This window comes from Dermacentor silvarum, chromosome 4 (genome assembly GCF_013339745.2).
Source record: "Dermacentor silvarum isolate Dsil-2018 chromosome 4, BIME_Dsil_1.4, whole genome shotgun sequence".
NCBI classification, from domain to species: Eukaryota; Metazoa; Arthropoda; class Arachnida; order Ixodida; family Ixodidae; genus Dermacentor; species Dermacentor silvarum.
Genome location: NC_051157.2, coordinates 44,534,261 through 44,558,024, shown reverse-complemented (window position 1 = coordinate 44,558,024; position 23,764 = coordinate 44,534,261). Strand labels below are relative to the sequence as shown.

The 23,764-nt window shown below is 48.3% G+C and overlaps 1 protein-coding gene across 1 annotated transcript; it reads right to left on the bottom strand.

Annotated features, from left to right (window-relative positions):
- Nucleotides 1-220: 220 nt before the first annotated feature.
- Nucleotides 221-22,751, bottom strand: LOC119448588 (cholinesterase). Its single transcript, XM_037711820.2, has 8 exons — nt 22,131-22,751; nt 20,605-20,878; nt 17,387-17,598; nt 11,864-12,199; nt 10,942-11,146; nt 8,257-8,436; nt 5,398-5,735; nt 221-364 (listed from the first exon to the last, which is right to left on the bottom strand). Exons 1-8 carry the CDS (start codon nt 22,721-22,723, stop codon nt 232-234), a joined length of 2,271 nt encoding a protein of 756 aa, XP_037567748.2. The 5' UTR covers nt 22,724-22,751; the 3' UTR covers nt 221-231.
- Between the last annotated feature and the right edge of the window lie 1,013 nt (nt 22,752-23,764).

The window sequence follows — 23,764 nt, the reverse complement described above, 5'->3', positions numbered from 1 at the left end:
GAACATGACAAGAGCTTTATGTCTTGGCAGCGTCGGTGCAATCAGTCGCACGAAAAAGCAAGCAAGCAAGCGATATAAATGAAAAAAGTATGAAAAAAAAGTATAGGAAATAGTTACTTTTCGAATAAAACGACAGATGTCACCATGACATCGTGCAAAGGAGCGTGGCATCACAAAAACATTATGATACAAAAAATTAACAATAAATGCCCAGTGAATCCAAAGTAACGTTCACAGGTAGTGGTCCTTGAGAAAGTCACACTGGGTTTTGCGGAACTCAAATGGACTTCCTTCGGTGCTCGGTGAACTCGAAATTGCTATGGTGTAGTTGAAGACGTGCTCGCCCAGGTCAGCTGGAACGGTCCTGCAGTGATAAGGGTGTCACTGTTAACGGCTGCATCGAACTAGTGCTGCTAGTTTCATTCGCAGCATTCATGCACTTCATTTTTTGCAGGCATACTCCATACCAAGCACCCTGGTTATCGAGTGGGCAGATCGCTGCACTTAAGTCTGCAGTGTAGGAAAATGTCGCGAATATCTTTTTTACCTATATCTACGGGGTGCTTCACGTAACTTGAGCCAAACTTTAAAAATATACAAATGCTTCGAAGCTGGACAGAACCAAGGTAGCGTTGTTTGCCGTCGCTTGGAGATACTCAGATTATATCTTGCGTTCCGCCTAATTAGATTATTGGTCTTAATTGCTTCATCAACTTCTCAATTATTATATTTAGATGAAAAGTGTCAATGAGAAAATTGTACAGCAACATCAGAAACTCCCGATACAACATTCTGTTGCTCAATACGTGCTACATAAAAGTGTTTTTCCGAACGTGAAAAAAGCCCGAGAATACACGCAACACTGCTGAGCGACTGGTCATTGAGGCACTTTGCATGTATTCGGGGACATCTTTCACGCTCGGAAAAACACTTTATATATATATATATATATATATATATATATATATATATATAACTGGATTTTTCAATGGGCCAAGCGTATTTAGGAAAATCAGAAGCACAACTTCGCGGTTATCTTAGGTTTATTATTTTCCCAACAGTTTCGGTCGGTGGACCGACCTTTTTCAAGGGAAAAGGTCGGTCAAAGGTCGGTCCCTTGAAAAAGGTCGGTCCACCGACCGAAACTGTTGGGAAAATAATAAACCTAAGATAACCGCGAAGTTGTGCTTCTGATTTTCCTATATATATATATATATATATATATATATATATATATATATATATATATAATGCGTACAAGATTAGTCGTGGGGAGTGTAAGCCAGCGCGCTCACCCCCAAGGCGGCAGATGCATCCTTTTAACCGCAGCTGCCGCGTATATAGTACGTGAGCGTAAGCAGGCACCTGGCCCATAAACCCTCGCGTGCTACCTCATGGCATCAAGTGTGCCGGAATCAATGCCCTCGCTATGCAATGACCGAGAAAAATAATAGGATCCCAAGGACTAACGTTCTTTTTTTTTTTTTAGTCACAACCATACAAATTTGAGTATGTATATATATACGTCAGAGCATCAGAACTGATACGTGTTTTGGGACACATTGTATTCTCAGTGGCTTGCTCACGCAATCGCAGAAAAAAAAAAGAAAAAGAAAACGAGAATCTGAAAATGTTATACGATTGTTAGGCTGCACGTTCGAGTATATGTCGGACAAAAGTTGGCTTTAGCATCGTTTTATACGGCTCTGCTCTGCGGGATCTACCCAGGTTCCTGCGCACGCACTAACAGCAGGGAGCTGCGCGTGAATTTTCTCTCCCCCTCCCCCCCCCTCCTCCCACCCTCCGGAAGTCACAGGCTGGCGAGGAAAGAAATAGATCTTGCCTCGACTTTTGAGGGAGCGGGAACTAAGGGAAGCGCTAGTTCCACAGCACATTCTGGTTCCGCTTGCCCGAAGAAGCCACGAATTAAGTCCGCGGTCACATCCTGTCAAGGCTTCGCAAACTGAATTCCGAACAGAGGTTTGTGTAAACAGGTCGCGCGGACGCGTTTGCTGGAAGAAGAGGCTTGTCAACTCCAGACACGCGTCAGCTCGACAAAGCAACGCGTGCCCTGTAATACCGACGTGTAGCCTCGGCTGCGAGTGATTTTATCCAGCTTTGGGTGGCAACACCACTCGTGCTATATACTTATTTGCATGCCTCCTGTTTGCAGTCTCCCGGCGTCCGATGTCTGTGGCTGTTGGTGGAGTAGCCAGTGTCGCGAAACACAAGACTTCGTTGAAATTATATATATATATATATATATATATATATATATATATATACATATCTTTTTACTTCTACTTTAGGGGGAAAGAGATCGAGTTCGTCGCATATTGACGAGGTCGTGAAATAGTATACGTATAAGGCGGAACTTGGCAGGGTTATAGGAACAATATGATTCACTGAGATGCCGATAATGTGAAATATACTTTTAACGATGTTATCTGGTTTTCCTCTAGGCTGAGGGAGGATGGTTAGAATAGTGGAAAGCGGCCCCGAGTTGTGGTGGAAACGTGTGGAGCCCAGTGGTTATTTCTTTAAATATTTATATATACCAGGCGTTACACGAAATGCGTTCGAAATCCTTCAAATTAGGGAATTTGAGGTAATTCAACTATTTCCTCTGCATTGTTCTTACGGAGGAGGAGGAGGAATAAACATTTATTGCGGAACCAGCACTTTAAGATGGCCGGGCCTAAGCCTCCCGTGAGGGGACGTTGAGGGCTTGCTTCGTCGCCGCCTCACGGGCGTGCTGGGTCGGCCAGGTTTGGTCGTCGAGGGCGGAGCTCCGCAGAGCCTCACGCAACCTCGACGAGAGGGTCGTGGTGTTAATGTGTGTGTACTGTGCTGGGCACTCCCTCAACATATGCGGAAGCGTAGCCGGGTGAGTGTCACAGCACCGGCAGTTGGGGGTATTGTAAACTTCAGGGAATATAAGGAGGAGGCGGGCGGGTGAAAGGTACGTATTTGTTTGTAGCAGACGCAGGGTGGTAGCCTGCGCCCGGCTGAACTTGGGGTGAGGTGGGGGGAAGGTTCGGGGACTAAGGTAAAATGCCTTAACGAGATCGTTGTAAGTAGTAAGACTGTCCCTGGTGTCTAACTCGTCTCCAGTGTCTCCGACCCACTCCATTGCGCGAGGACTATAGTCCTCGCGCAATGGAGTGGGTGACCTCGTTGAGGTTGCTCGTATATGTATGGCTTTTCTTACGGAAAAGCCATACATATAAAACGACTCAATGTAGTAATTAGACAACTGTATTATGCAAATTGGCCTAATTAACATTTTAAAAAAGGCATGCGATAGAGCCCAATTGAAGACTTGAAGCGCGCATTCGAGGAGCTCATAATCGTTCAATGCGAGAAGTTGACGCTTTTAATGTAAACATCGCAATGAATTCCAAGCAAATTTCACATATAAAAGCGGAAGTGAGCAGCCGAGGAGCAAAGCTGTGACGGCCATGAGCGACGTCTTTTGATTGCGCCTCACATGTGGGCGAGAGTCATGCGAGCGTTCTTATCAAGCCGCTTTCTAAGTCGCTTCACGGCCGCCCAAAGGTGAGGTGCAAGAATTCACGTCACTCAGTCACGTCAATCCCCAACGGCGTCAGAAGTATTCCAGAACTCTGCACAATGCTTCCCTCACAACCCAGGTGTTGCTTTGGAACGTTTAAAATCCGTCAATCAATCAACACCAACGCTCACGTGCGCCATCTTTTTTTTTTTTTTTCTTGTGCTCATGTACACTGTCGATCTTGCACCTACCCTGTTTTTACACTGCTCCAATATGTTGCCCAGAATGTTCCAACAACTAAATTTTCTTTTTTGTTTCGTTGCTGTAGATACACTTCCCATCTAACCTTATAATTGTGATAGCTTCTGCTTCGGGCGTCACCTTTCCCCATGGTATACAGTAGAATGACGCTTGTTAGGATTGTGCAAACGTCCCCGTGGCGGCTTTTGTGTACTGTTCGTCGCTTCGGCGAACTGGCCATCTATTTTCCTCAGAACCCATAACGGTAGATCGACTTTTTTTTTTACCCTTTCTTGTGATACTGTTTTCGCGCGATTCCTCCAACTAAAGCAGTGACAAGCAGTAGATCTCTACAAATAAGCTTCATTCACTTGGCGGAAGATATACTTCCAAACGAAAATTTAGTCTCTGTCACGTGGTTATTTTTACTCCATTCTGGTGACCATTGAAATGCTGAATTTAATTTTAGCTCGCGTTGTTGCAGCTACTCTTTCTGATCCAGGTTCGAAGTGGCGTTTTCGCGTGAACCCGCAGTTATGTGGCAAACTTCCCTGCGGTCAGCAACTGAATGCACGCCTGGTTTATCGCACGATCTTAAATTAGACGCAATTAAATATAATGGTTCAAGAGCTTTCATCAATCCTTGCACCATTAGATATGCTTTTAAGCCATCCCTGTTAGCATTCACAGTTTTGAGAATGCAGTTGATGAGGTTTTTCATATCGAAGCAACAGCTGAGCTATGAGGGAAGTTGTAGTGGAAGGCTCCGGATTATATTTTTACTACCTGTAGCTTTTTTAACGCGCTACGGAATCTCACTAAACGGGCGCCTCCCATCGAAATGTCGCCACTACGGCCGGGAATTGAATCCACGACCCCGTGCCCATAGGTAGAACGCCACAACCATCCAGTCACGGGAACGGGTGAGCGACACCGTGTGGGAAACACTGATCCGACTCGCATACGCGACTTAAATGCTCAAATTATACTATTTTGGTACCTTGCGGAGTGAATTAGTATGTTGCAAATACATCGAAGAGTAAGTATTTGTTACTCTAACGTCAATACGCAATCTGACGATGTTATGCTCGTTTCGTAAGAAACTCGCAAGATGACTCCAGGTTTATTGCGAGAAGGTGCTCAGTGCTCGCCGTTGACTCTAAGACATGTCTAAGACATGTATAAGACACGGAATACCAACTCGCCCAAATTTACGCTCTTCTAAGACATAGCTGCTTCCAAGTGCCAGAGTTTATGCGGCATGGTTTGTTTGGAATATTTTGTGTTATACTGTGTTGTGTCCTGAATCTCGCGGTATGAAACTGTCTTTGAAATAACAAACATTTTTTTCTATTTTTTATCCGCTATCAAATTCTTTCCATGGTTATTTAGCACCACATATGCTGTTAGGGAAGCGCAGTCGAGGACGGCATAAAACTAGGTGGGGGTGATGAAGTTAGGAAATGTGCAGGCGCAAGTTGGAATCAACTAGCGCAAGACAGGGGTAATTGAAGACCACAGGGAGAGGCCTTCGTCCTGCAGTGGACATAAATATAGGCTGATGATGATTATGATGATGTTACATGGTTTCCAGAAGGTTTTCTTACTTTTTTTTTTGCATCTCGTAAAACTGTCATACTGACCCTCTTTTGGCGAAATCCGTCCAGAGAGCGATCATGCGCCGACTCAGCGCCTGCTCTTCGACGTCGCTGTTGCTCCGGCGCAGCGGATCGCCAAAGACCAGCCCGAGGGCGTACAACCGGGGCGGCGGCGTCGTCTCTGGTGTGCCGAGGGAGTCATCCTCGCCCCCCTGCGCGGTCGGCTCCGGAGTCGAAGGGCGCCGTCGCCTGAGCAGCAGGTATCGGTGCACGCTGTTGTTTCCCGACGCGCCCAGGTAGTCGGCGAAGTGGAGCACGGGACACACGACCAACACGTCGGCGAGCAGGTCGCCCGCCCAGTGGCTCGAGTTACCCGCTGAGCCCTGCGCGGTGCAACGCGGTAAACAATGTAGTGTCCGCTCGAGAGACAAAAATGAGTTCCGGAAACTACGTCTGCGAGGGTAACAACCTTTCCGCGAGTTCCTACATACTCCCGTCTCCGATACGTTCACTCTATTTGCTGCTGAAAAAAAAAAAGAGTTCCGGGAACTAATTTTGCGACAGTAACTCCTTTCCGGTAGTTCCTATACTCCCATTTCTGGTACGTTCAATATATTTATTGCTAAAGAGAGTGAGACAAAGCATAACACCCCTTAGGCTTAATTACTTGCAACTGTGAGATGCGACTACGGAATAACTTGGCGCGTAATGCGCTCTGGAACCCAAAACTAAGCGTCCTGAATGAGCCGAAAAAGAGTGTCATACACGGGCTAACTTATAAAGGAAAATGTGCTCCTTGTGTGTTCTCCTGTTTTCCGTTTCATCCTCGCACGAAAGCACCTTGACCACATTTGGTGACCATGAGCGAACAAGTATGCGATACGGCGCGCTCAGTCAAAATGCCTTCCTTGCCCTAAATGCCATATTAATCTAAAATTAAGCACCCCCCCCCCCCCCTCTTTCAAGTTTGGGACCCCAGAAATCAGTGAAGGCGCTTAAAATTAAAGCGAATGGAAATTGACAAAGACTATTTTCTTCCGCTCAAACACAATCGCCAAACAGCAGCGTCTGAAACAGCCTCAGTCGTCCGTAATATATATTTAACTCCCGTTCAATCTGGATTACCGAAGCTGAGAACTAACGGTTGCGAAAAAAAAAAAAAAAAAAAATCTAGACCAGTGTCGACCAAGCAAGGTATGCTTTTCCTCATACTTATTAACTAGTGAAGGAAGCACGCTTTACAGGAGCCTCCGCAGCAAGTGTCAAGTTTGCGACCCAAGGGGGTGCGGCACAGATTTTATGAACAGCCTCAGTAAAGTAAACGAGTCCATCGTTTTTGAAACACTGCTATAGACCCTTTTCACGGTGATCCTATGGGCACCGCCATGTTTGATAACGCGGTGACGCGTTCATTGCTTGCCTCAGTTGCCCCCGTTGCCTCCGTGTTTACAATGAATGCCCATGACGCCGATGCGGCTTAGCAAACCTCTGTTTCGGTGAATATTGTAGGTATTCATTCGGTGTACGACACGGAGCTTTGGCCACAGCTTCAAAGGACATGTAAGTGCTTTTGGAGCTCATTATATTTTGTCCAAACGGCGTGAGCAGCATAAACGGAGCTTGTACTAAAAGCAGTGCTAGAAATGTATTCCAAGCTGTCCAACTCTTCCGCTTATGAGTTAAATCAGGATCGGTGTGCTTTACTCTTTGTTAATAATTTAACACACTTTGAAGCAGTGGCTTGTCATGTTTCTGACTTAGTAAAGTTCCTCGGTGCGGTCACTGCCTGATTGTTTATTTTCTGCCTAATCGCTCGCGGGTGTGCTCGGTTGCGATAGATTTATTCTTGCTGCGCACAAGGCTTGGAACGTAGATTCTGTATTTTCCAATAGCTTGTAGCAAGGACGTAATGTCGCTAGTCACTCGCTTACTCTGCTAGCTTCGAACATTCGTGCACGGTCAGTGTAGGCGCCGTGACCCATGCTTCGGCGCATTGATTCAAGTGTGCGCCTATTCACTTATAGCGTGGGCGTAAACTCGCGTGTGAGTTTGGGGCAGATGCGTGTAGATAACATGCGAGAAAGTTACTATGATAGGAAGTGGCACTACTCTCTTTGTCAGTGTGTAACGAGCGGTACTCACTCTTGCCAACGTTCCAGGATTGAGGTGCTTTATATATATATAGCTTAGCGATACAACGCTGGCGGATGAGTGAATTTTTGTATCCACTAGCAAAGCCATACATCGCGAAGGATCGGCAACACAGGCAGTCATTATGTATCATCGGTTCATGAACCTGGTCACGCAGATCCATTCCATTCCTTAGTATGCCAATCACCTTTTTTGCAGCCAACTACAGCACACGTCTTCCCTGTACCGCTCCACATCTTGCAGCATAAATGGAGCACGGTGCGTTCCAGTTGCATTTCCGACAGCTGATCGCACTGTAGCAGGGCACAAGTGGTAATGATTTCGTATTCGTGCGCTTGCCGAGGCAACGTGTGGAGCGCCACCGAAAGCGTCATCTCGTTCCTCTAGAGCAAACTGCTCCGCGAAAAGGGTCTATAGACGGTAAGCTCAGGAACGCCAACACTTATATCTGCTGATGCGGAAATAGTTGCGCCACCGCGAAAGAAAGAAAGAAAGAAAGAAAGAAAGAAAGAAAGAAAGAAAGAAAGAAAGAAAGAAAGAAAGAAAGAAAGAAAGAAAGAAAGAAAGAAAGAAAGAAAGAAAGAAAGAAAAGGAAACGGTACATCGGCATTGTTGTAATAATGGTGATGCGCAAGGTGTCATCTACATATATGCACCTACTTCCCTGGCGCATAACCATATGGCCATTTGGAACCCCAGCCTATCATCCTCCTTAGGCAGGCATTCTCAAGAGACGCGCGCAGTGTAGCTCACATTCGTGTAGTAATGGGCGATGACGAGGGAGCTGCTGTCATTGAAGCCCAAGTTTTGAAGCAAGCCGGGCACCAAACTGTCGAGGACTGGCCCTTCTACCGCGCCTTTCTTCTGCAAGTACGACACCAGGTACGGCACCTCGTCCTCCATGTGGCCGAGCAGAACGTTGACGCCTGTCAGCTGCGTTCGGGTACGAGCGAATCGGTCATTTAATACGCTGCGAGTCACACGACCTTGCACACAGGCTGGAGACGACGCGTTCGAAGCCCCGCAGTTAGGAGAAGAACATCTCTAACCTGGGCTTAAATGTCAGCGCGTAGGCGTAAACACGGTTGTCCTCCAATGTCGAGGAGCACGTTCTAGTCGGCGAGACTTCGATAACCACATGGATAACACATCGGCGGGTATTTGTTAGGGTGGTCATGGCGCTTCTTTCAATAGCGCCGGCGACACCGGTCGACAGCAAACCGGATAGACGCGTGAAAAACGTTACATATTTGCTGCCGCTTCTAAGCGTGCAACACATGAGCGTTAAATCTATCCGGTCTGACGACTGACTGATCGTTAAGGCGAACAGCATCCAACAAGTTTCCAACTGATACGAACAGCCGGAGCCGCCATCTTTCCGACGCGTTGTCTGACAGTTGGGATATTTTCAAGGAAGACGTATCCCTTTGAAAGAAACGTGAGCTTCGCCCTCTAAGGGGGAAGAATGTATGTTAACAGAGACACCAAAGAGAAACAGTAAATCAGTTTAGTCTAACCACGCATTGCTCAATATTTTTTTTTTTTTCAATTTCGCGGTCAGAGGTTACTGACCGTGAAGCAGGTGCCAGAATGAAGGCCTAACTTTCACGTTTTAAATTACGCTCCGAAACCCCAGCGCTGGATAATGTACTTTCTTGCACTTGGACCATTACGGCGCAATAAAAGGTTTTGAAACATGTTGAGTTGGACGAATGCCAACATTATACTAATCTACAAGAAGGGAGACGTCAAAGATTTGAAGAGCTATAGGCCCATTAGCTTGCTTTCAGTATTGTATAAAATATTCACCAAGATAATTTCCAATAGAATCAGGAAAACACTTGACTTCAATCAACCAAGAGAACAGGCTGGCTTTCAGGAGGCATATTCTACGATGGATCACATCCATGTCGTAACTCAAGTAATTGAGAAATCCGCGGAGTACAATCAACCTTTATATATGGCTTTCATAAATTATGAAAAGGCATTTGATTCAGTAGAAATACCAGCAGTCATGGAGGCATTGCGCAAACAAAGAGTACCGGAGACATGCGTGAATATATTGGGAAACATCTATAAATATACCACAGCTACCTTGGTTCTCCACAAGAAAAGCAGAAAGCTACCTATCAAGAAAGGGGTCAAGCAAGGAGGCAATATCTCTCCAGTGCTATAGACTGCATGCTTAGGAAAAACATACAAGCTATTAGACTGGGAAGGTTTAGGAGTGAGAATCAACGGCGAATATCTCAGCAACCTTCGGTTTTCAGATGACATTGCACTGTTCAGCAACACTGGAGATGAACTGCAACAAATGATTGAGGATTTTAACCGAGAAAGTGCAAGAGTGGGGGTGAGGATTAATATGCAGAAGACAAAGGTAATTTTTAACAGCCTGGCAAGGAAACAAGAATGCATGATCGCCATTCAGCCTCTAGAGTCTGTATAGGAGTACGTTGATTTAGGTCAATTGCTCACAGGTGACCGTGGGCATGAGAAGGAAACTTACAGAAGAATAAAAATGGGTTATAGTGCAGATGGCAGGCATTACCAAATCCTGACTTGGAGATTACCACTATCGTTTAAAAGGAAAGTGTACAATCATTGCATTCTATCTGTGCTAACACGTGAGGCAGAAACTTGGAGGTTAACAAGAAGCATGCGAAAATTGTTAGGCGTAACGGCAGGAGACAGGAAGAGAGCGGTGCGGATCAGAGAGCAAATGGGGATAGCCGTCATTCTAGTTGACATCAAGAGAAAAAAAAATGGAGCAGGGCAGGCCATGTAATGCGTAGGGTAGATAACGGGTGAACCATTAAAGTTACAAAATGGGTGCCAAGGAAAGGGAAGCGCTGTCGAGGATGGCAGAAAATCAGGTGGTGTGACGAAATTAAGAAACTTGCAGGTGCACGCTTGAGTCAGCTAGCGCAAGACAGGGGTAATTGGAGATCGTTGATAGAGGCCCTCGTCCTCCAGTGGGCATAAAAAAATAGGCTGATGATGATGATGATTATGAAGTTGAGTCTTTGGCTCCTGTGGAGTACGACGTAGCCCATCTTTACCAATAAAAAAAAATTGACAGCTCGAGCGTACGCCATACAAATCCATGATGTCACAGCACGTTGGTTCTAGATTTTCAAAGCGGCATCGCCTTTCGTTATTGCGTCTGTTCTTGGCCTCCTCTTCATTCTGGCATTGCAGAATGAATAATTCATTAATGAAGCTCAACCTAATTTTCTATCTAGTGTCTCATTAAAAAAATCATCCGATCGAACGTATGACAATTCGTTTATACCAGTCAGCACGTCTCCGACAAACTCTCCAGTCGAGTCCAGTACGTTCCAAAAGCCGCAGCAGCCATCTTTCAGACGTGTTGTCCGACGGATCGGACAGATGGCTTTAACGTACACGTGTTCCTCACTGTATAATTGAACTCACCCGGACCAGGTGCCTCTGCTTGAGGGACGAGTACGGCAGTAGCCCGGTGAACGATGGGAAGAAGCGCGGCAGCAGCACGCCGGAGTACATCGACTTGGCTTCCACGTCCAGCAAGCACTTGACGGTGCCAGCCTCGTCGTCACAGCGCACGTGTTGCTCCAGCCACTCCACGTTGGCGCGGTAGTCGACCGTGTTGTCGTGCGTCCTGCGCGGCGCCCGCCGGCCAATCACATTTTGAGGCATAGCGAGTGGCTTACAGTAGTCGCCAATACACGCTGTACATGGATAACTTAGTAGCTGAGCGGCCATCTTAAGAAGTCTCGTTCTAATTCTGACGAAGCCGACCGAAGAGAGAGCGTCGCGAAGACAGTGACGAAGTAAAACAAGATGGCTGCTGAGCGGAAGTTTGGAAACGCCGACGGGAAGGTCCTCCGCTCACATGAAGACGTGGTCACGTTTTCTTACGCGCTTAGCGTAATGTACCTTGTGTTTTTCGTAGTGGTTCTCGCACGCAAAGTTTTGAAATACCGTTATGATATGTGATTTTATTAGCTAAGTCTGGTCGACGCGAGGTGACGTCACGCCACAGGGACGTCTTCTACGTGGTTCCATGATGCGCTCCAATACCCATGCCCTTCTTAAGCTGTCGGCGTAGTGTTTCCAATGCTGGCCAGACATAGAAGACACCCTTAGTGAACGGCACGTCATGATGCGACGGCGTTGCAACGGGGTTTCTTCGTGTCAGCATCCCTTCTCGAATGTATCCAAATTTTGATCCTCACTGAGATGAAAACAAAAATATGGTTGCAAAACGACGGAAGACGCCCACCGAAAATGGCGTAGCGCAAGGCGTCTGCCCCTTTTTTTGGAAACAAACGCACGCGCGGTCTCTCCTATGGAATCTCCACGTCGCACTCCTCACCTGGTGAACGGGCTGCCGCTCATCAGGATGGCTCTGGTGAGGCGCGGCCGGCCGCGACGGTCGTCGGCGTTGTTGCCGTTCCTGTTGTCGGCCGCTGCGCTGCCAAACAGGTGCAGGCCGATGGAACCGGCGCCGGCACCATGGCCCATAGCCACGACGTCGGAACCGTTTCCGGCGAAGCTCCCGATGTGCGCGCGCGTCCACTCGAGCGCCAGCAGTTGGTCGTGCAGGCCCGCATTGCCCGGCGCCGTGGGGCCGCCGTTGTACAAAAAGCCCAGGGCACCAAGCCTGTAGTTTGGCACCACCACCACCACGTCTCCCAAGGCGGACAGGTAACTGCGGTTTTCAATAAGGTGACGCGAAGATGCAAGATGCATGTGTAAAAATCGTGTATCGCATTATGGTATCTCGAGTAAAGGAAATGGCGAGCATGCGCAAGGCGGGCAAGATGATAAGAGAGGTTTTCGTTTGTATGAAATATCCTTAAGTTCGACCTTTTCCTTGTGTTTTCACATTTGTAGTTATCCTCCATATTTTAAACAAAAAAAAAGCAATTAGAGGTCGATTATTTTGTCCGTCTCCACCCTCGTTTTGCTCGCAGCTATGGACGTAAGCACTCGAGGACATGTTACAAGTGTCAACTTTCTCTGCCTTCGTTGATGCTTCGTGCGCTGCTACCATCAAACAAGTCTGTTTTCAGAGTTGCGTCGCCTGAACCCGCACGTTCAACACAAATGTATGATTTTGCTCACCCGAATAAAAAGACAGAAAAGTTAGTTTCGCCCGTAATGCGAAGTAGTAATGTGATAGCTGGCTAGATATAATGAGCTGTATAAGCCTTCGACTGTTTCGCGCGGTGTTTGTGGGAGTGTATACATACACAAGTGCGAGGGAACAATATCCTTTAGAGAAGTAAAAGAAGTGTGAATCGTATTTGTTTGTAGAAGTTGTGCCTCGCTTGTGAAGTAGAAAGACTCGGCTTCCTCGTTTTAACTATCCGGACTTAGCCACTGCAGTCTTTACTGAAACAACCCTTTAGCTGCTCTTACTGCGGGATTCGTTCGGCGTTTCTCAAATTTATATTTCGGCTACACGTATAATAGGCCTGGCGCAAGTTTTGAAGAAAACAAGATGACCTCAGGGCCATTCAGTGATCACGAGAAGAAGCCGAGCGCTAGAAGAAGAAGACTAATAAGAACGACGTATGCGCTCTCAATCACTGTCACAGCATGTAGAAGAAGTAAACCTAATTTAGGGCCCCCTCCGCAACCAGGAAGGCGCGGACGCCAGCTCTATCCAGTACGCAGGTGTTGAACGGGGGTTGACCAATCATGGCAGCTGCTGGCGCCCGTTCGTGCTCTCCAGGATCAGTTTTCTCTACCGCCGTAGCATCGGTAGAGTGGCTGAGGTACAACCCTTTCAGCACACTTGCCATGGCTTAAGAGAAATGCATGAAACATTTAAAAAAAAAAGAGGAAATTGCGGCAGAACCTATCTAACGATGACTGCCGATGTGTAATGTTAGACACGTGTAGTTTGTTTAACACGTGTAGTGTTAATTCTTAGACTTGGCCTATATGCGACATATTCCCGTATCGTCCCACTTTGCTTTCGCGCTCGCTTGTCAAGGTAGCCCAGGAGCAAGTCGGAATGACGATGACTGTACGGCGCCGACGCAGTGACGATGGTGAAATGACGGAGGAAATGACGTCGATGTAACAACCAGGGCGATATGACGGCGATGGCATCACGACAATGAGATGACGATTCTTAAATGATGACGATGGCATAATTACGACAGCGTGGCGACATGACGAAAATCGGATGACGACGATGGTATGCCGACAACCCGATGATGAAGCAGGAATAACGACGATTGCACGACCGCCAAGAAATAACACTGACGATATGACAACGGACACACGATAGCAACTGTCTGAAGACGACGCTATGACGACGATGGCCTGACAATGGCGGCATAATCACAATTGCATTGACGACAGAAAAACTACGGTGGAATGACGAAGAGGAGATGACGCTGATGGATCGACGAAGGTGGTATGAGGACGACGACAAGACGACAACGGTATGACGACGGTGGCGTAACCACGATGTCATCATGAGAGTCGGATGACTAAGCTGGATGACTTAGCGTCATGGTCAATGCATCGATGACGATGCAATGACGACATCGTGACCACTAGCACATACCTAATGGAGAAAGCGAATAGTCAACCTGCGCCACTAGGCGGATCCACGGTATTCCAATAGAGTTGCTTCCATTTCACCGTGCTTAGGTACTCCCAAGGGAGGATAGTGCTAATATCTTGGAGGGTTCGGGCAGGACCCCAAGGGCCGCTCTTCCGGTTCTGCCAATGCAAACAAGTAGGACTATAGTCATCTCACACGAGCACCACGGGGATGGAAATGACGAACCTATTGTAAGATACAGAAGGTCGCAGCGCAGCACAGGTCACAGATCCAACGCCAGTAAACTTATGTTTTAACGCAAATTGACAGACGCAAGTGCATATCAGCATGACCACCTTATGCGTACCAAAAAAAAAAAAGGAAAAGAAAAAGCGGTGGCATAATAGAACTACGACATTGAATTTAATTTATCCTGCAATGCAGTTGCAGCGAAGTAAAATAACGCTTGGAGGCCAAAAAATAAACGTGCTGATAAGACTACGTAATTCAGAACCCACAACATTGAACAGCAAGGCTAGCAGTATAAAACAAATTTGTTCTGGGAACTTCAGCAATACTTAATTTTTTGCTTACTTTTAGATTCGACTAGTACGTAGATTTCAAAGCATAAGCAAAGCTTGGCCAGCTAAAGCCAATCACGTTAACGAATTATGCTAATCTTAGTTAAACTTTTATCCGCACCAGAACGCCAAACATGAACGAGACCTGGAAACAGTGGCGTATTATGATGAAGATGTGGCTGATTCTGTTGAGTCGTTGAGTGCTGGAGTTTTAGTATTTATTTATTTATTTATTTATTTATTTATTTATTTATTTATTTATTTATTTATTTATTTATTTATTTATTTATTTATTTATTTATTTATTTATTTATTTATTTATTTATTTATTTTACTGTCTCAACTGCTTTTTGAGCCAGACATGCAGGGTGCGACCTGCCATAGGCCGAAGTTAGAAGAGGCTAGATGTTCGACAACATGATAGAATCCGACAATTTAGCAGCATCATGTTTCCCACTCGTGGGACATAAAAGCTGATGACAAAGATCATGATAAAAAATGACATCAAACACTCTTTCATACCAGCTGAAAGGAGTAAGATCCTTTGACGACACTTTGAGCTAAACGTGATTTACGACAGCGAGTACGCTGTCCCACTGTAATGACGCAGGCTTTTTTGTCACCATGACTTTTATTGCGCATATTTAGTCAACACGTGAAGGAGCTCCAGCGTATGGCAAGCATTAAAGGATGCTTAATATCGTTAGTTGCCCTCACACACACACACACACACACACACACACACACACACACACACACACACACAGACACACACAAACACACACATTCTGTACCCTGGTCTGTTAATGGCTGAGCACAATGGCTTTTACAGAAGCCCTACGGTCATCCCACACAGAACCGCACAGTGGCCGTGTGTGACCAGACACTCAAATGAGGCGTGATGCGTGGAGGGAGACGGCTATTTGCCGCCTACGGGGGTTGATGGGGAGCTGGTCCTTGCATCGCAGTCCTTCCTTCGTGCACGGAAACAGAGGGACCTGGCAGTGAGAGTTGTCTGCCGCAGTGACAGCCCTCGAATGTCCGGCAAGACTCGTTAATGCCACCCCCGTTTAGTTCGTGAGCGGCTGCAAATGAGCCGCGTGCAAGAGACAGCCGCAGAATCCTGCATTTGTATCGAGTGAAAGCAGCTATGCAAGAGCTGAGCCTGGCAGGAGGTGATCACTCTGTCGCAGAAGGTCTTTGCCTGTATTTTATGACGAGAATGATACGTTCCGAACGCCGATGAAATACGACCACTGGCATTTGTTTCGTCGTCGTCGTTGTTGTCGTTGTTGACGTCGTCGTCGTCGCTGTTGTTGTCGTTGACGTCGTCGTCGTCGTCGTTGTTTTTGTTGTCGTTGTTGTCGTTGTTGTTGTCGTTGTTGTCGTTGTTGTTGCTGTTGTCGTCGTCGTCGTCGTCGTGGTTGTTCGTTTCTTGGCAAGTATACTAAGCTTGTGCAAAATTTCATATACTAAACGCCAAGAATGGGCTACGAACTAAGAAGCTGTGGAGAAGGGCTCTTCAAGGTCATATTTGCGTTCCGTTCTCACCTCGAGTCGGGACCTCTGTGCAGCCGAAGCACGGCTCTTAGTACCAGCTGATTCATTCTAAGAATGAAACAAAAGCTTGAATTGAATCTGAACGTGGGTACTGTGTTGCGTCATTATATATCATGACTCAAAATCACCAAGAAGTATCTTGAAGACGCTGTTGCAACAGACCAGTAATTTATTGCAGCAACTTCTAGTTAGTAATTTTGCATTTCTTGCCCATAAGATATTCCAGCACCCAACAAGTGTCCGAAGCAGCCAGAGAAATGAACATAAGGCACTCGTAAGTGACACGACGATCCAGAGAAAAATGTCTCAACGGTGAAATAAGACTGCAACGTGGTAAGAGAATCTAAGTGCAAAATATAGACATTATGTAACAACTGAAATTATGTTACAAGCACGTTTCCCGACAAGGGGAGAACCGACCAGTTGAAGGCACAAGTGTTCATCAGTGGTACGGCCAGTTCATAGAGCAGAGATGGTCCCGATGAAAGCGCCAACGTTCAGAACGTCCAATTTTCTGAAACTGGTCCTGATTCTGTTGAGAGTGACAAGGAAAATACCGCGCATTCGAACAGCGTAGCCATAGTCAGCGTCATCACCGGGTGACATTTAAGACCGGCATTGCTTGGTTACGTAACAAACATTTGACACGAGATTTGCGGGCAAGACAACAATGACCATTAACTTTAAGTATATTTCTTCCCGTTCTCAGTTCGAGCTCCGAATATAGTATATAACAATAAGAAATGAAATATCTATGGCGAATTCCACTGGCAGATTCGGAGCAACGTCCTCAGCTCTTTTGGAGCAGGACCATCCCAATGGCAGCGTGTTCAAATGGTGGATGGCGAACACCTGACTAGGAAAGGTCACTCTACGGAACAGGCATGACTGTACTAACAAAATTGGGGCAGTGGATAGAAAGTCCGGGATTTTGGGGGACTTGTAACCGGTTTAGCTCGTGAACTCCCGCCTAATTGCTCTCGCGGCAAGATTTGGGGTGCAGTCGCTGTTGAGAAACGTTGCTCCGCGCCAGGAGCCGCTCGCTCCGAATCAGCTGTTGGCTTTTGACGTGAAACCAGAGGGAGCCTCTCCCCGCAGTTCAGGAGAAATAGTTCCTGCTTGAATGACTCGAGTGTTTCAATTTCTGCTAACATGGTGGCATCGCCTATCTCTGCGTGCGAGAGACGCGCACCTTCCGTCGAGCGGGTAGTCCCGGTTGCTGCCGGCCTGGAAGAAGCCGCCATGCAGGAAAAAGAGCACCGTTCGGTTCGCGCACGAGGGCTGCCGCGTCGTGTCACAGTCCGCCTTGGGCGTCCAGATGTTCAGGTGCAGGCAGTCCTCCGACACGTCGGCGCCTACGGCGCCTTCTTGGTAGCACGCGGGACCCGCACGTCGGCCGTCCATCTGCGCGGCACCAATTGGAACGACATTGCGTCACTATTCGAATATATATTAGCAGGGAACTTAACGCGAGCGCAATCCACACGAACACGCAAAGCGTTAGAATGACGTGTATTCCTCGAGAACTGTTTTTTACGCAGATGTATAAGCACCCTTGTTTCATTCGCGGCGTCTTGAGACAGCGGAACCAATTTGCGCGGAGTCGGGAGGGTAGAGTTGATGACAAGTGCAGCAATGGTGTGAGAGACTGCGGCGCAGCCTCGCGTTTTTTTTTTTTTTTTGACACCGATAGAGAGCCCGATACAAAACCCTGCCTCCACAGATTAGTAAATTTAGGCCACAGAATAGGCGGATCTTAATTACTGTACTGACTAACGCTTTCTGTCCCATAAGTCAGAGGCTGCAGTCTCGAACACGATCGCGCAGCGATGGCAAGGGGAAGCATATCAGCGTCATTCTTGAATCAGTATACCTCAAACATCACAGCCAATAATGTCGTCGTCGCCGTCATCAACTTCTTCATCATCAATTGTTTATGTCGATTCATTTTAAGGCGAACCTTCTCCCCTAGCGATCTCCAATTCTTTACCCCTGCCCTGTGACAGCGTACTCCGTCGCACGCTTATACATATATTATTGCGATAGCAATTATATGGACACTTAAACCGGATTTCTGCCGTCGGCGTCGCCGTCGCCGTCGCCGTGAGGTTCCGTATAGATAAAATCTTCGCCGCGCGCCGTATGCCCCAGCGGAAGCGTGCGGGGACGCGCGCTATCACGGAGAGCGAACGCACTCAATCTCCCACGCGCAAGCAAGGAAGCGGAAAGCCAGCGCCGGAGGGAGCAGGGGGGGGGGGGGGGGGGGCACTTCTCTGCCAACAACCGCGCTCGTCGCTCGTCCGCACAGTCTCTTATCTCTCCCACGCGCAAGCAAGGAAACGGGAAGCCAGCGCCGGAGAGAGCGGGGGGGGGGGGGGGGGGCGCACTTCTACGCTGCCAACAACCGCGCTCGTCGTTCGTTCGACCTTATCTCTTATCTCCACACGGCTCTGACCTTTATGCGCCGTGCATTCGCCGCTCAGTTTCCGTTGAAGCGATAGACCGCACGTACCTTCGCCCGCTGCCAGCGTTTTGACAGTCGTTGGCTGCAGTCATTCAGTGTGATCTATTCATGTTTGTTTGTGCGCGCTCACACCACGCTTGTTCATTCAGTTAGTAATAGTCGGGCCACATTTTCCAACGCACGCTACACATGCAATGCTGCCCAGATCGGCAGTGCAGCACTACAGGTGTGTCCCTTCGCACGCGCTGCCCACGGTAAGCGCTTCTCATCAACACCACCGTTTCACACGCGCCTTCTCGTGGTCATCGAGTCTCTCTTCATGTCGGTCTACTTACGCCGCAGCACACCTGCTTACTTAATCAGCTCATGTTTACTACAATTCATATTGCTATCAAGGCCGCTCACCTTATTTCGTATGACATTGCTGTGTTGCTATCGCATTCATTGCTTCGCCCTTAGGGCGAAACTGTGACATTTTTTACTCATCTCATCCCTTCACTGCCACATCCGACTGCATTTCCCTTACATTGCATGGCGTGCGCGTGCTCGCGCCCCTCACACGCATCCACACAAGTTCTGTGACTACTCGAGACAAACCAGCAAGATATGTAGTTTTTTTTTTTTTTTTTTTTTTTTGGGGGGGGGGGGGGTAGCTGTTAGGCTGTCGTGCGCATATGGTTACCTCGTAGTGCAACGAAATGCCCTCGGGTCTCTGCAGCTGGTTTGCACTCTGCACGTCTTTAAAGGAAAAGCGAATGGCCTCCTGTTCTCTAGTTTCTTTCATCGTCACTTGATTTATTCCTGATCCCTCAGGTTCTATAACGTGACCAATAATACTGCGCCAGCGAAGCGAAGCGCGGTTTCATTGCCTTTTAAAGCGAAGTTTGCTTGCCGAGTTCCACGCACTTTTTCGAACGTATCTGGCCTCTAACGTCGACGCATGCTTCTACAAGTGGCATAGAACACCCTTTCTCGCCGTCAAGCCAGCGCGTTGAGACGCTTGGCACGTTTCAATCCGCAGTATAGAAGAAACCGACGCATCAGAGACACCACGAGTGCGACATGGCACTGTGGATTACCACTGAAAGTTTAAACAACTAATATACGTATGATGTACTGCTTGTAAATATGTGTATATAATATCCAGCCTGTCTATAATTCACTGCAAATAAAATCATCTCTTCGTATAACTTGCTGCTATTTAATACTAATATTTATAACTCGAAAGCCACACTTCTTATGCACACGCATATGATTCATGAGCCAGTCACACCAAGGATGCTTCGCTTTACGTAGAGGTCAACAGGAGTTGAGTCTGCCTGTTCTTTTATTCGGCCCTCTGATACGTTCTTCCTTCTTCTTCCCTCGGAAGAATAAGCACCCGCGAGTTACTGTATATGCTCTCGTAGGAAGACTATATATGCGGTAACTCTATGGCGTGTAAAATGGCTGTGGCACTTTCCAACAGTGGCGCGATTTACAAGCTAAGCGCACGCAGAAGCCTCCTATAGGTCTCCTGTGAGGAGCAACACTCTCCTCCGAGTGGTTTCCGAAGAGATGTCGCAGTTAGCTAGCCGTAGCGAGTTGTGTGACGATTAACGAGCTGCGGAATTAGCCTCATTGTAGAATTATGCTCGCTTTCCGCGTGGCTGGCTTAAATGAGTCCTTTTCAATGTGCGGAGAACACTGCGCGCGTAGTGACGTTCCAGAAGACGAGGTAACGTGTCATAACCAGCTATTTGGGTTGCGAAAGTCTATGGGAGATAACTATGCGGAATATATGTTAAGGACTTAAGGACCAGCTACTGGTGGAAATGTGTAGTGGTGAATGTAGATGGTCCCTGTATAGCTATTGGTGAAAAGATTGATTGATTGATTGATTGATTATTGACATGTGTGAGGGGGAAAAGACCGGTGTTTGAACAGGGCGCGAGAAAGTCACGTACCACGCTTGGCTGTCGTGGCGTGGCTCTCTGGAAGCGGAACTTGCCCAACGGGGGTTCGGCGAAGGGCACGCCTAGGAAGGCGTACACGTGTCGTCCGGCCGCCAGCGAGCCGAACCCGGTGACAGAACCGAAGCCGCCGGCCACGGTCACTTCGGCGCGCTCTGGTGGCACGGCGGGCGACAAGAGCACAAGCGAGGTCAGGATCACGATGGCCGCCGACAGGATGGTGGCCACGGCGCATGCCAGATCGGACGCGGTCAACTGATGCCGCCATCTGGGTGGTCCACGGAGCAGGCGATCGCCAGCGGAGAATAGCAGTCATTGTCCACGCAGTTTTTCAGATCGCGTAAGAATTGACATGAAGACCTTCCTTGCACTTCTGTTTATTCTGTTTGTCAGCGGTGGCTTACGCCTCCACAGTGGATGCACCCGCTCGCTCTGCGGATTAGGGCTCCAAATTGATCAAATTTACTTTTACAGAAAAGATTGTCTTCTTAAGCGAGAAATGAAGTAAACATAGGACAAGATTGAGGCACCAGCACTGGTAATATATCGTTCCCCATTCCATGCCGTCAAAATAGCTTATGTAGCATGTCCACATTATAGAAAATGACGCTTGAACACTTTTTTTTTTTCTTACTCAGCAGAACTCTGATCCTAGCTATATTCACACAGCTCGTCCTGTGCTTTTTGCAAATGTGGCTCCCCCTCAATTCTGCACTTGTTTTGACCCTGCTTTGAGCACTTGTTTTTCAGCGTGATCACGCGATAGACGCCGGCAGCCGGGGCCCCTGAAGTGCTTCGCACTTTAAAAAGTTCCGCTTTCTCGGTAAGGTTCACCATGGTGGCCACGTGATGGTGGCTGAAGGACGCGTTTGTCACTGAAATGCAACGCTTCTCTCTCAGCCGTAATCAACCATTTTGCCTAGCTGGATCACGAAAGCTTCGCGTACGTGATCACGCTCCGTGATTGTGACAAGAAACTTACAACGACTAGAGACACATCCTGCAGCCGCCACCGCGGAACCTGTTGGCGACATATCGGCAACGGCAGGCTACAAGGAAGGCTATAAGGCAGGCTATAAGCAGGCGCCCTCCTTTCTGACGTGGTGAGTTACGTGGAGAGTTCGCGTGCGTGAGGCGCCTCAACACAGCTCAGCTCGCACCCGCTCATCCTTTACTGACGAGGAAAACAAGCGCAACAAAAAGACAACACACACAGCAAGGGAAGGCAAAGGCAAGTGGGTGTGCCTGGTTCCATCCCCGCCCCCGGACACCCACCAGTTTCTAAGACGGGTACAAGCAACCTCCCCCCCCCCCCCCCCCCCCCCCCAGCCGGGTGTCCGGCTTTCCACGGGTGCGTTGCTTGAGAGGGGTTCGTACAGACCGCTATGCTTGCTGTGCAAGGACCAAGACAAACACCGCTTGTCTTTGTCTTTCCTTACTGTGTGCGTTATCTTCTTGTTGCGCTAACTTTCCTCGTCAGGCAATACAAGACCAACTAGCCCAAGAATTAAATTCCTCACCCTTTAGGCATCAATTGACGCGAGTGCGTTGCCAACATGCTCCAGAAACTGTTCATCTGGGCCGAGACGATCTGGGCCGAGGTGAGCTGGGCCGAGGTGACAGGGGCCGAGGCCTGAGCAGAGGCGTGATCTTCAATGGCGCCATTTTGGGCGCCGCCGTCGTCCTTCTCGGTGGCCAACGGGCCGAAGGGTGACACGAGCTCGAGGCGTATGTTCAGCGGCAGCCGCAGGGCCTCCTTGAGCCGCGAGCTCCAGCGGAAGAGGCCCAGTTCTTCGTGCATCGAGGTACGGGACATGCGCCGGCTGTGGTCGAGCGAGGTGTCCGGCAGCGACGTCGACGAGACCGCGTGTAGCGAAGCGCCAGTGCCGTAGTGCTCTTTGGAAGGGACCACGGCCATTGACCTTGCCGGCCCCACGTTGGACCCGGCTTCGGGGCGAGGCGCCGGTGAGCAGGTGCATCTGATTTTGCTGCAACAACTTTTACACGGCCTGCCTCTGTCACGGGCCGTCGTTATCGTTGTCTCATCGAAATGGCGCGTACCTCGGAGGCCAGATTGGCCAGTGTTCACCTTGGACTCGTTGGAGGACTCCATTTCGTCGCCTTCTCCTTCTTACGACTGCTTCTTCTATTTCATTCCAGCAAGCGGCACGTGCGAGGCTCGCTCAGAACGTGTTTCTTAATGATGATGATGATGATGATGATGATGATGATGATGATGATGATGATGATCCCAGACAATGGCACATAACTATACAACATGAGAGTGGCCCTGAAGCGGGCCGGGTAGGACTGAAAATTGGTAGTATCGCCCAAAGGTCGAAGTATTGAAAGCGATAACAAGGTTTAGCGTTGCGCTGAAACTCTTCGGAGGGTGTTCTAACCATATGCGGGAGGAGACACGTTGGCGCGAGGTTGTACGCGAGGTAGTATACGCGAGGCTGCTGCTACTGCGCAGCAGGAACGGTCCTGGCAGCTACCAGGCCCCGCACAACTCTGGTGTAAGGTCCCTGCCTGTGGCGTGAGTGCGCGAATAAACTTTGTAATCAGAGAGTAGTAGTAGTATAGTATAAACTTTATTTTGTCCGAGATGGAGTTTAGGGAGGAGGGGAGTGCGAGGGCCCGTCCTCTTCCTCAGGCGGCGGCCAGGCCCTGCGCTTTGGCGGCGTCTTCGGCCATCTGGACGACCCGGAGTTGGAGATCCAGGTCTGAGGTGAGCAGTGCAGTCTCCCACTGCTCTAGGGTAGTGATGGGAAGGGGAGGCAATAAGCTAGTGGGTTTTCTGTACCTTATCAGGGGACATGCCCACATGATGTGATGAAGATCGGCTCTACCTGCGCATAATTTGCAATCTGCTGTATATAGCCCGGGATAGAGGTGACTGTACGTCACTGGGTTTGGGAAAGTGTACGTCTGTAAAAGGCACCAGGTAACTGATTGCTTTTTAACTAATTTTTTTGTGAGCGGCAGGGTAATGCCTCCTGCCCTGGCGGTAAAATTGTAGAATTTCCTTGTAGGATACCATCCGGTCCCTGCCTGGACAGCGGAAAGATTCGAACTGCTCATCGCAAGAGGTTGCCGTGCGGCCGCGGATTGCCAGTTCTCGCGCCGCACTGTGAGCAGCTTCGTTTCCCGA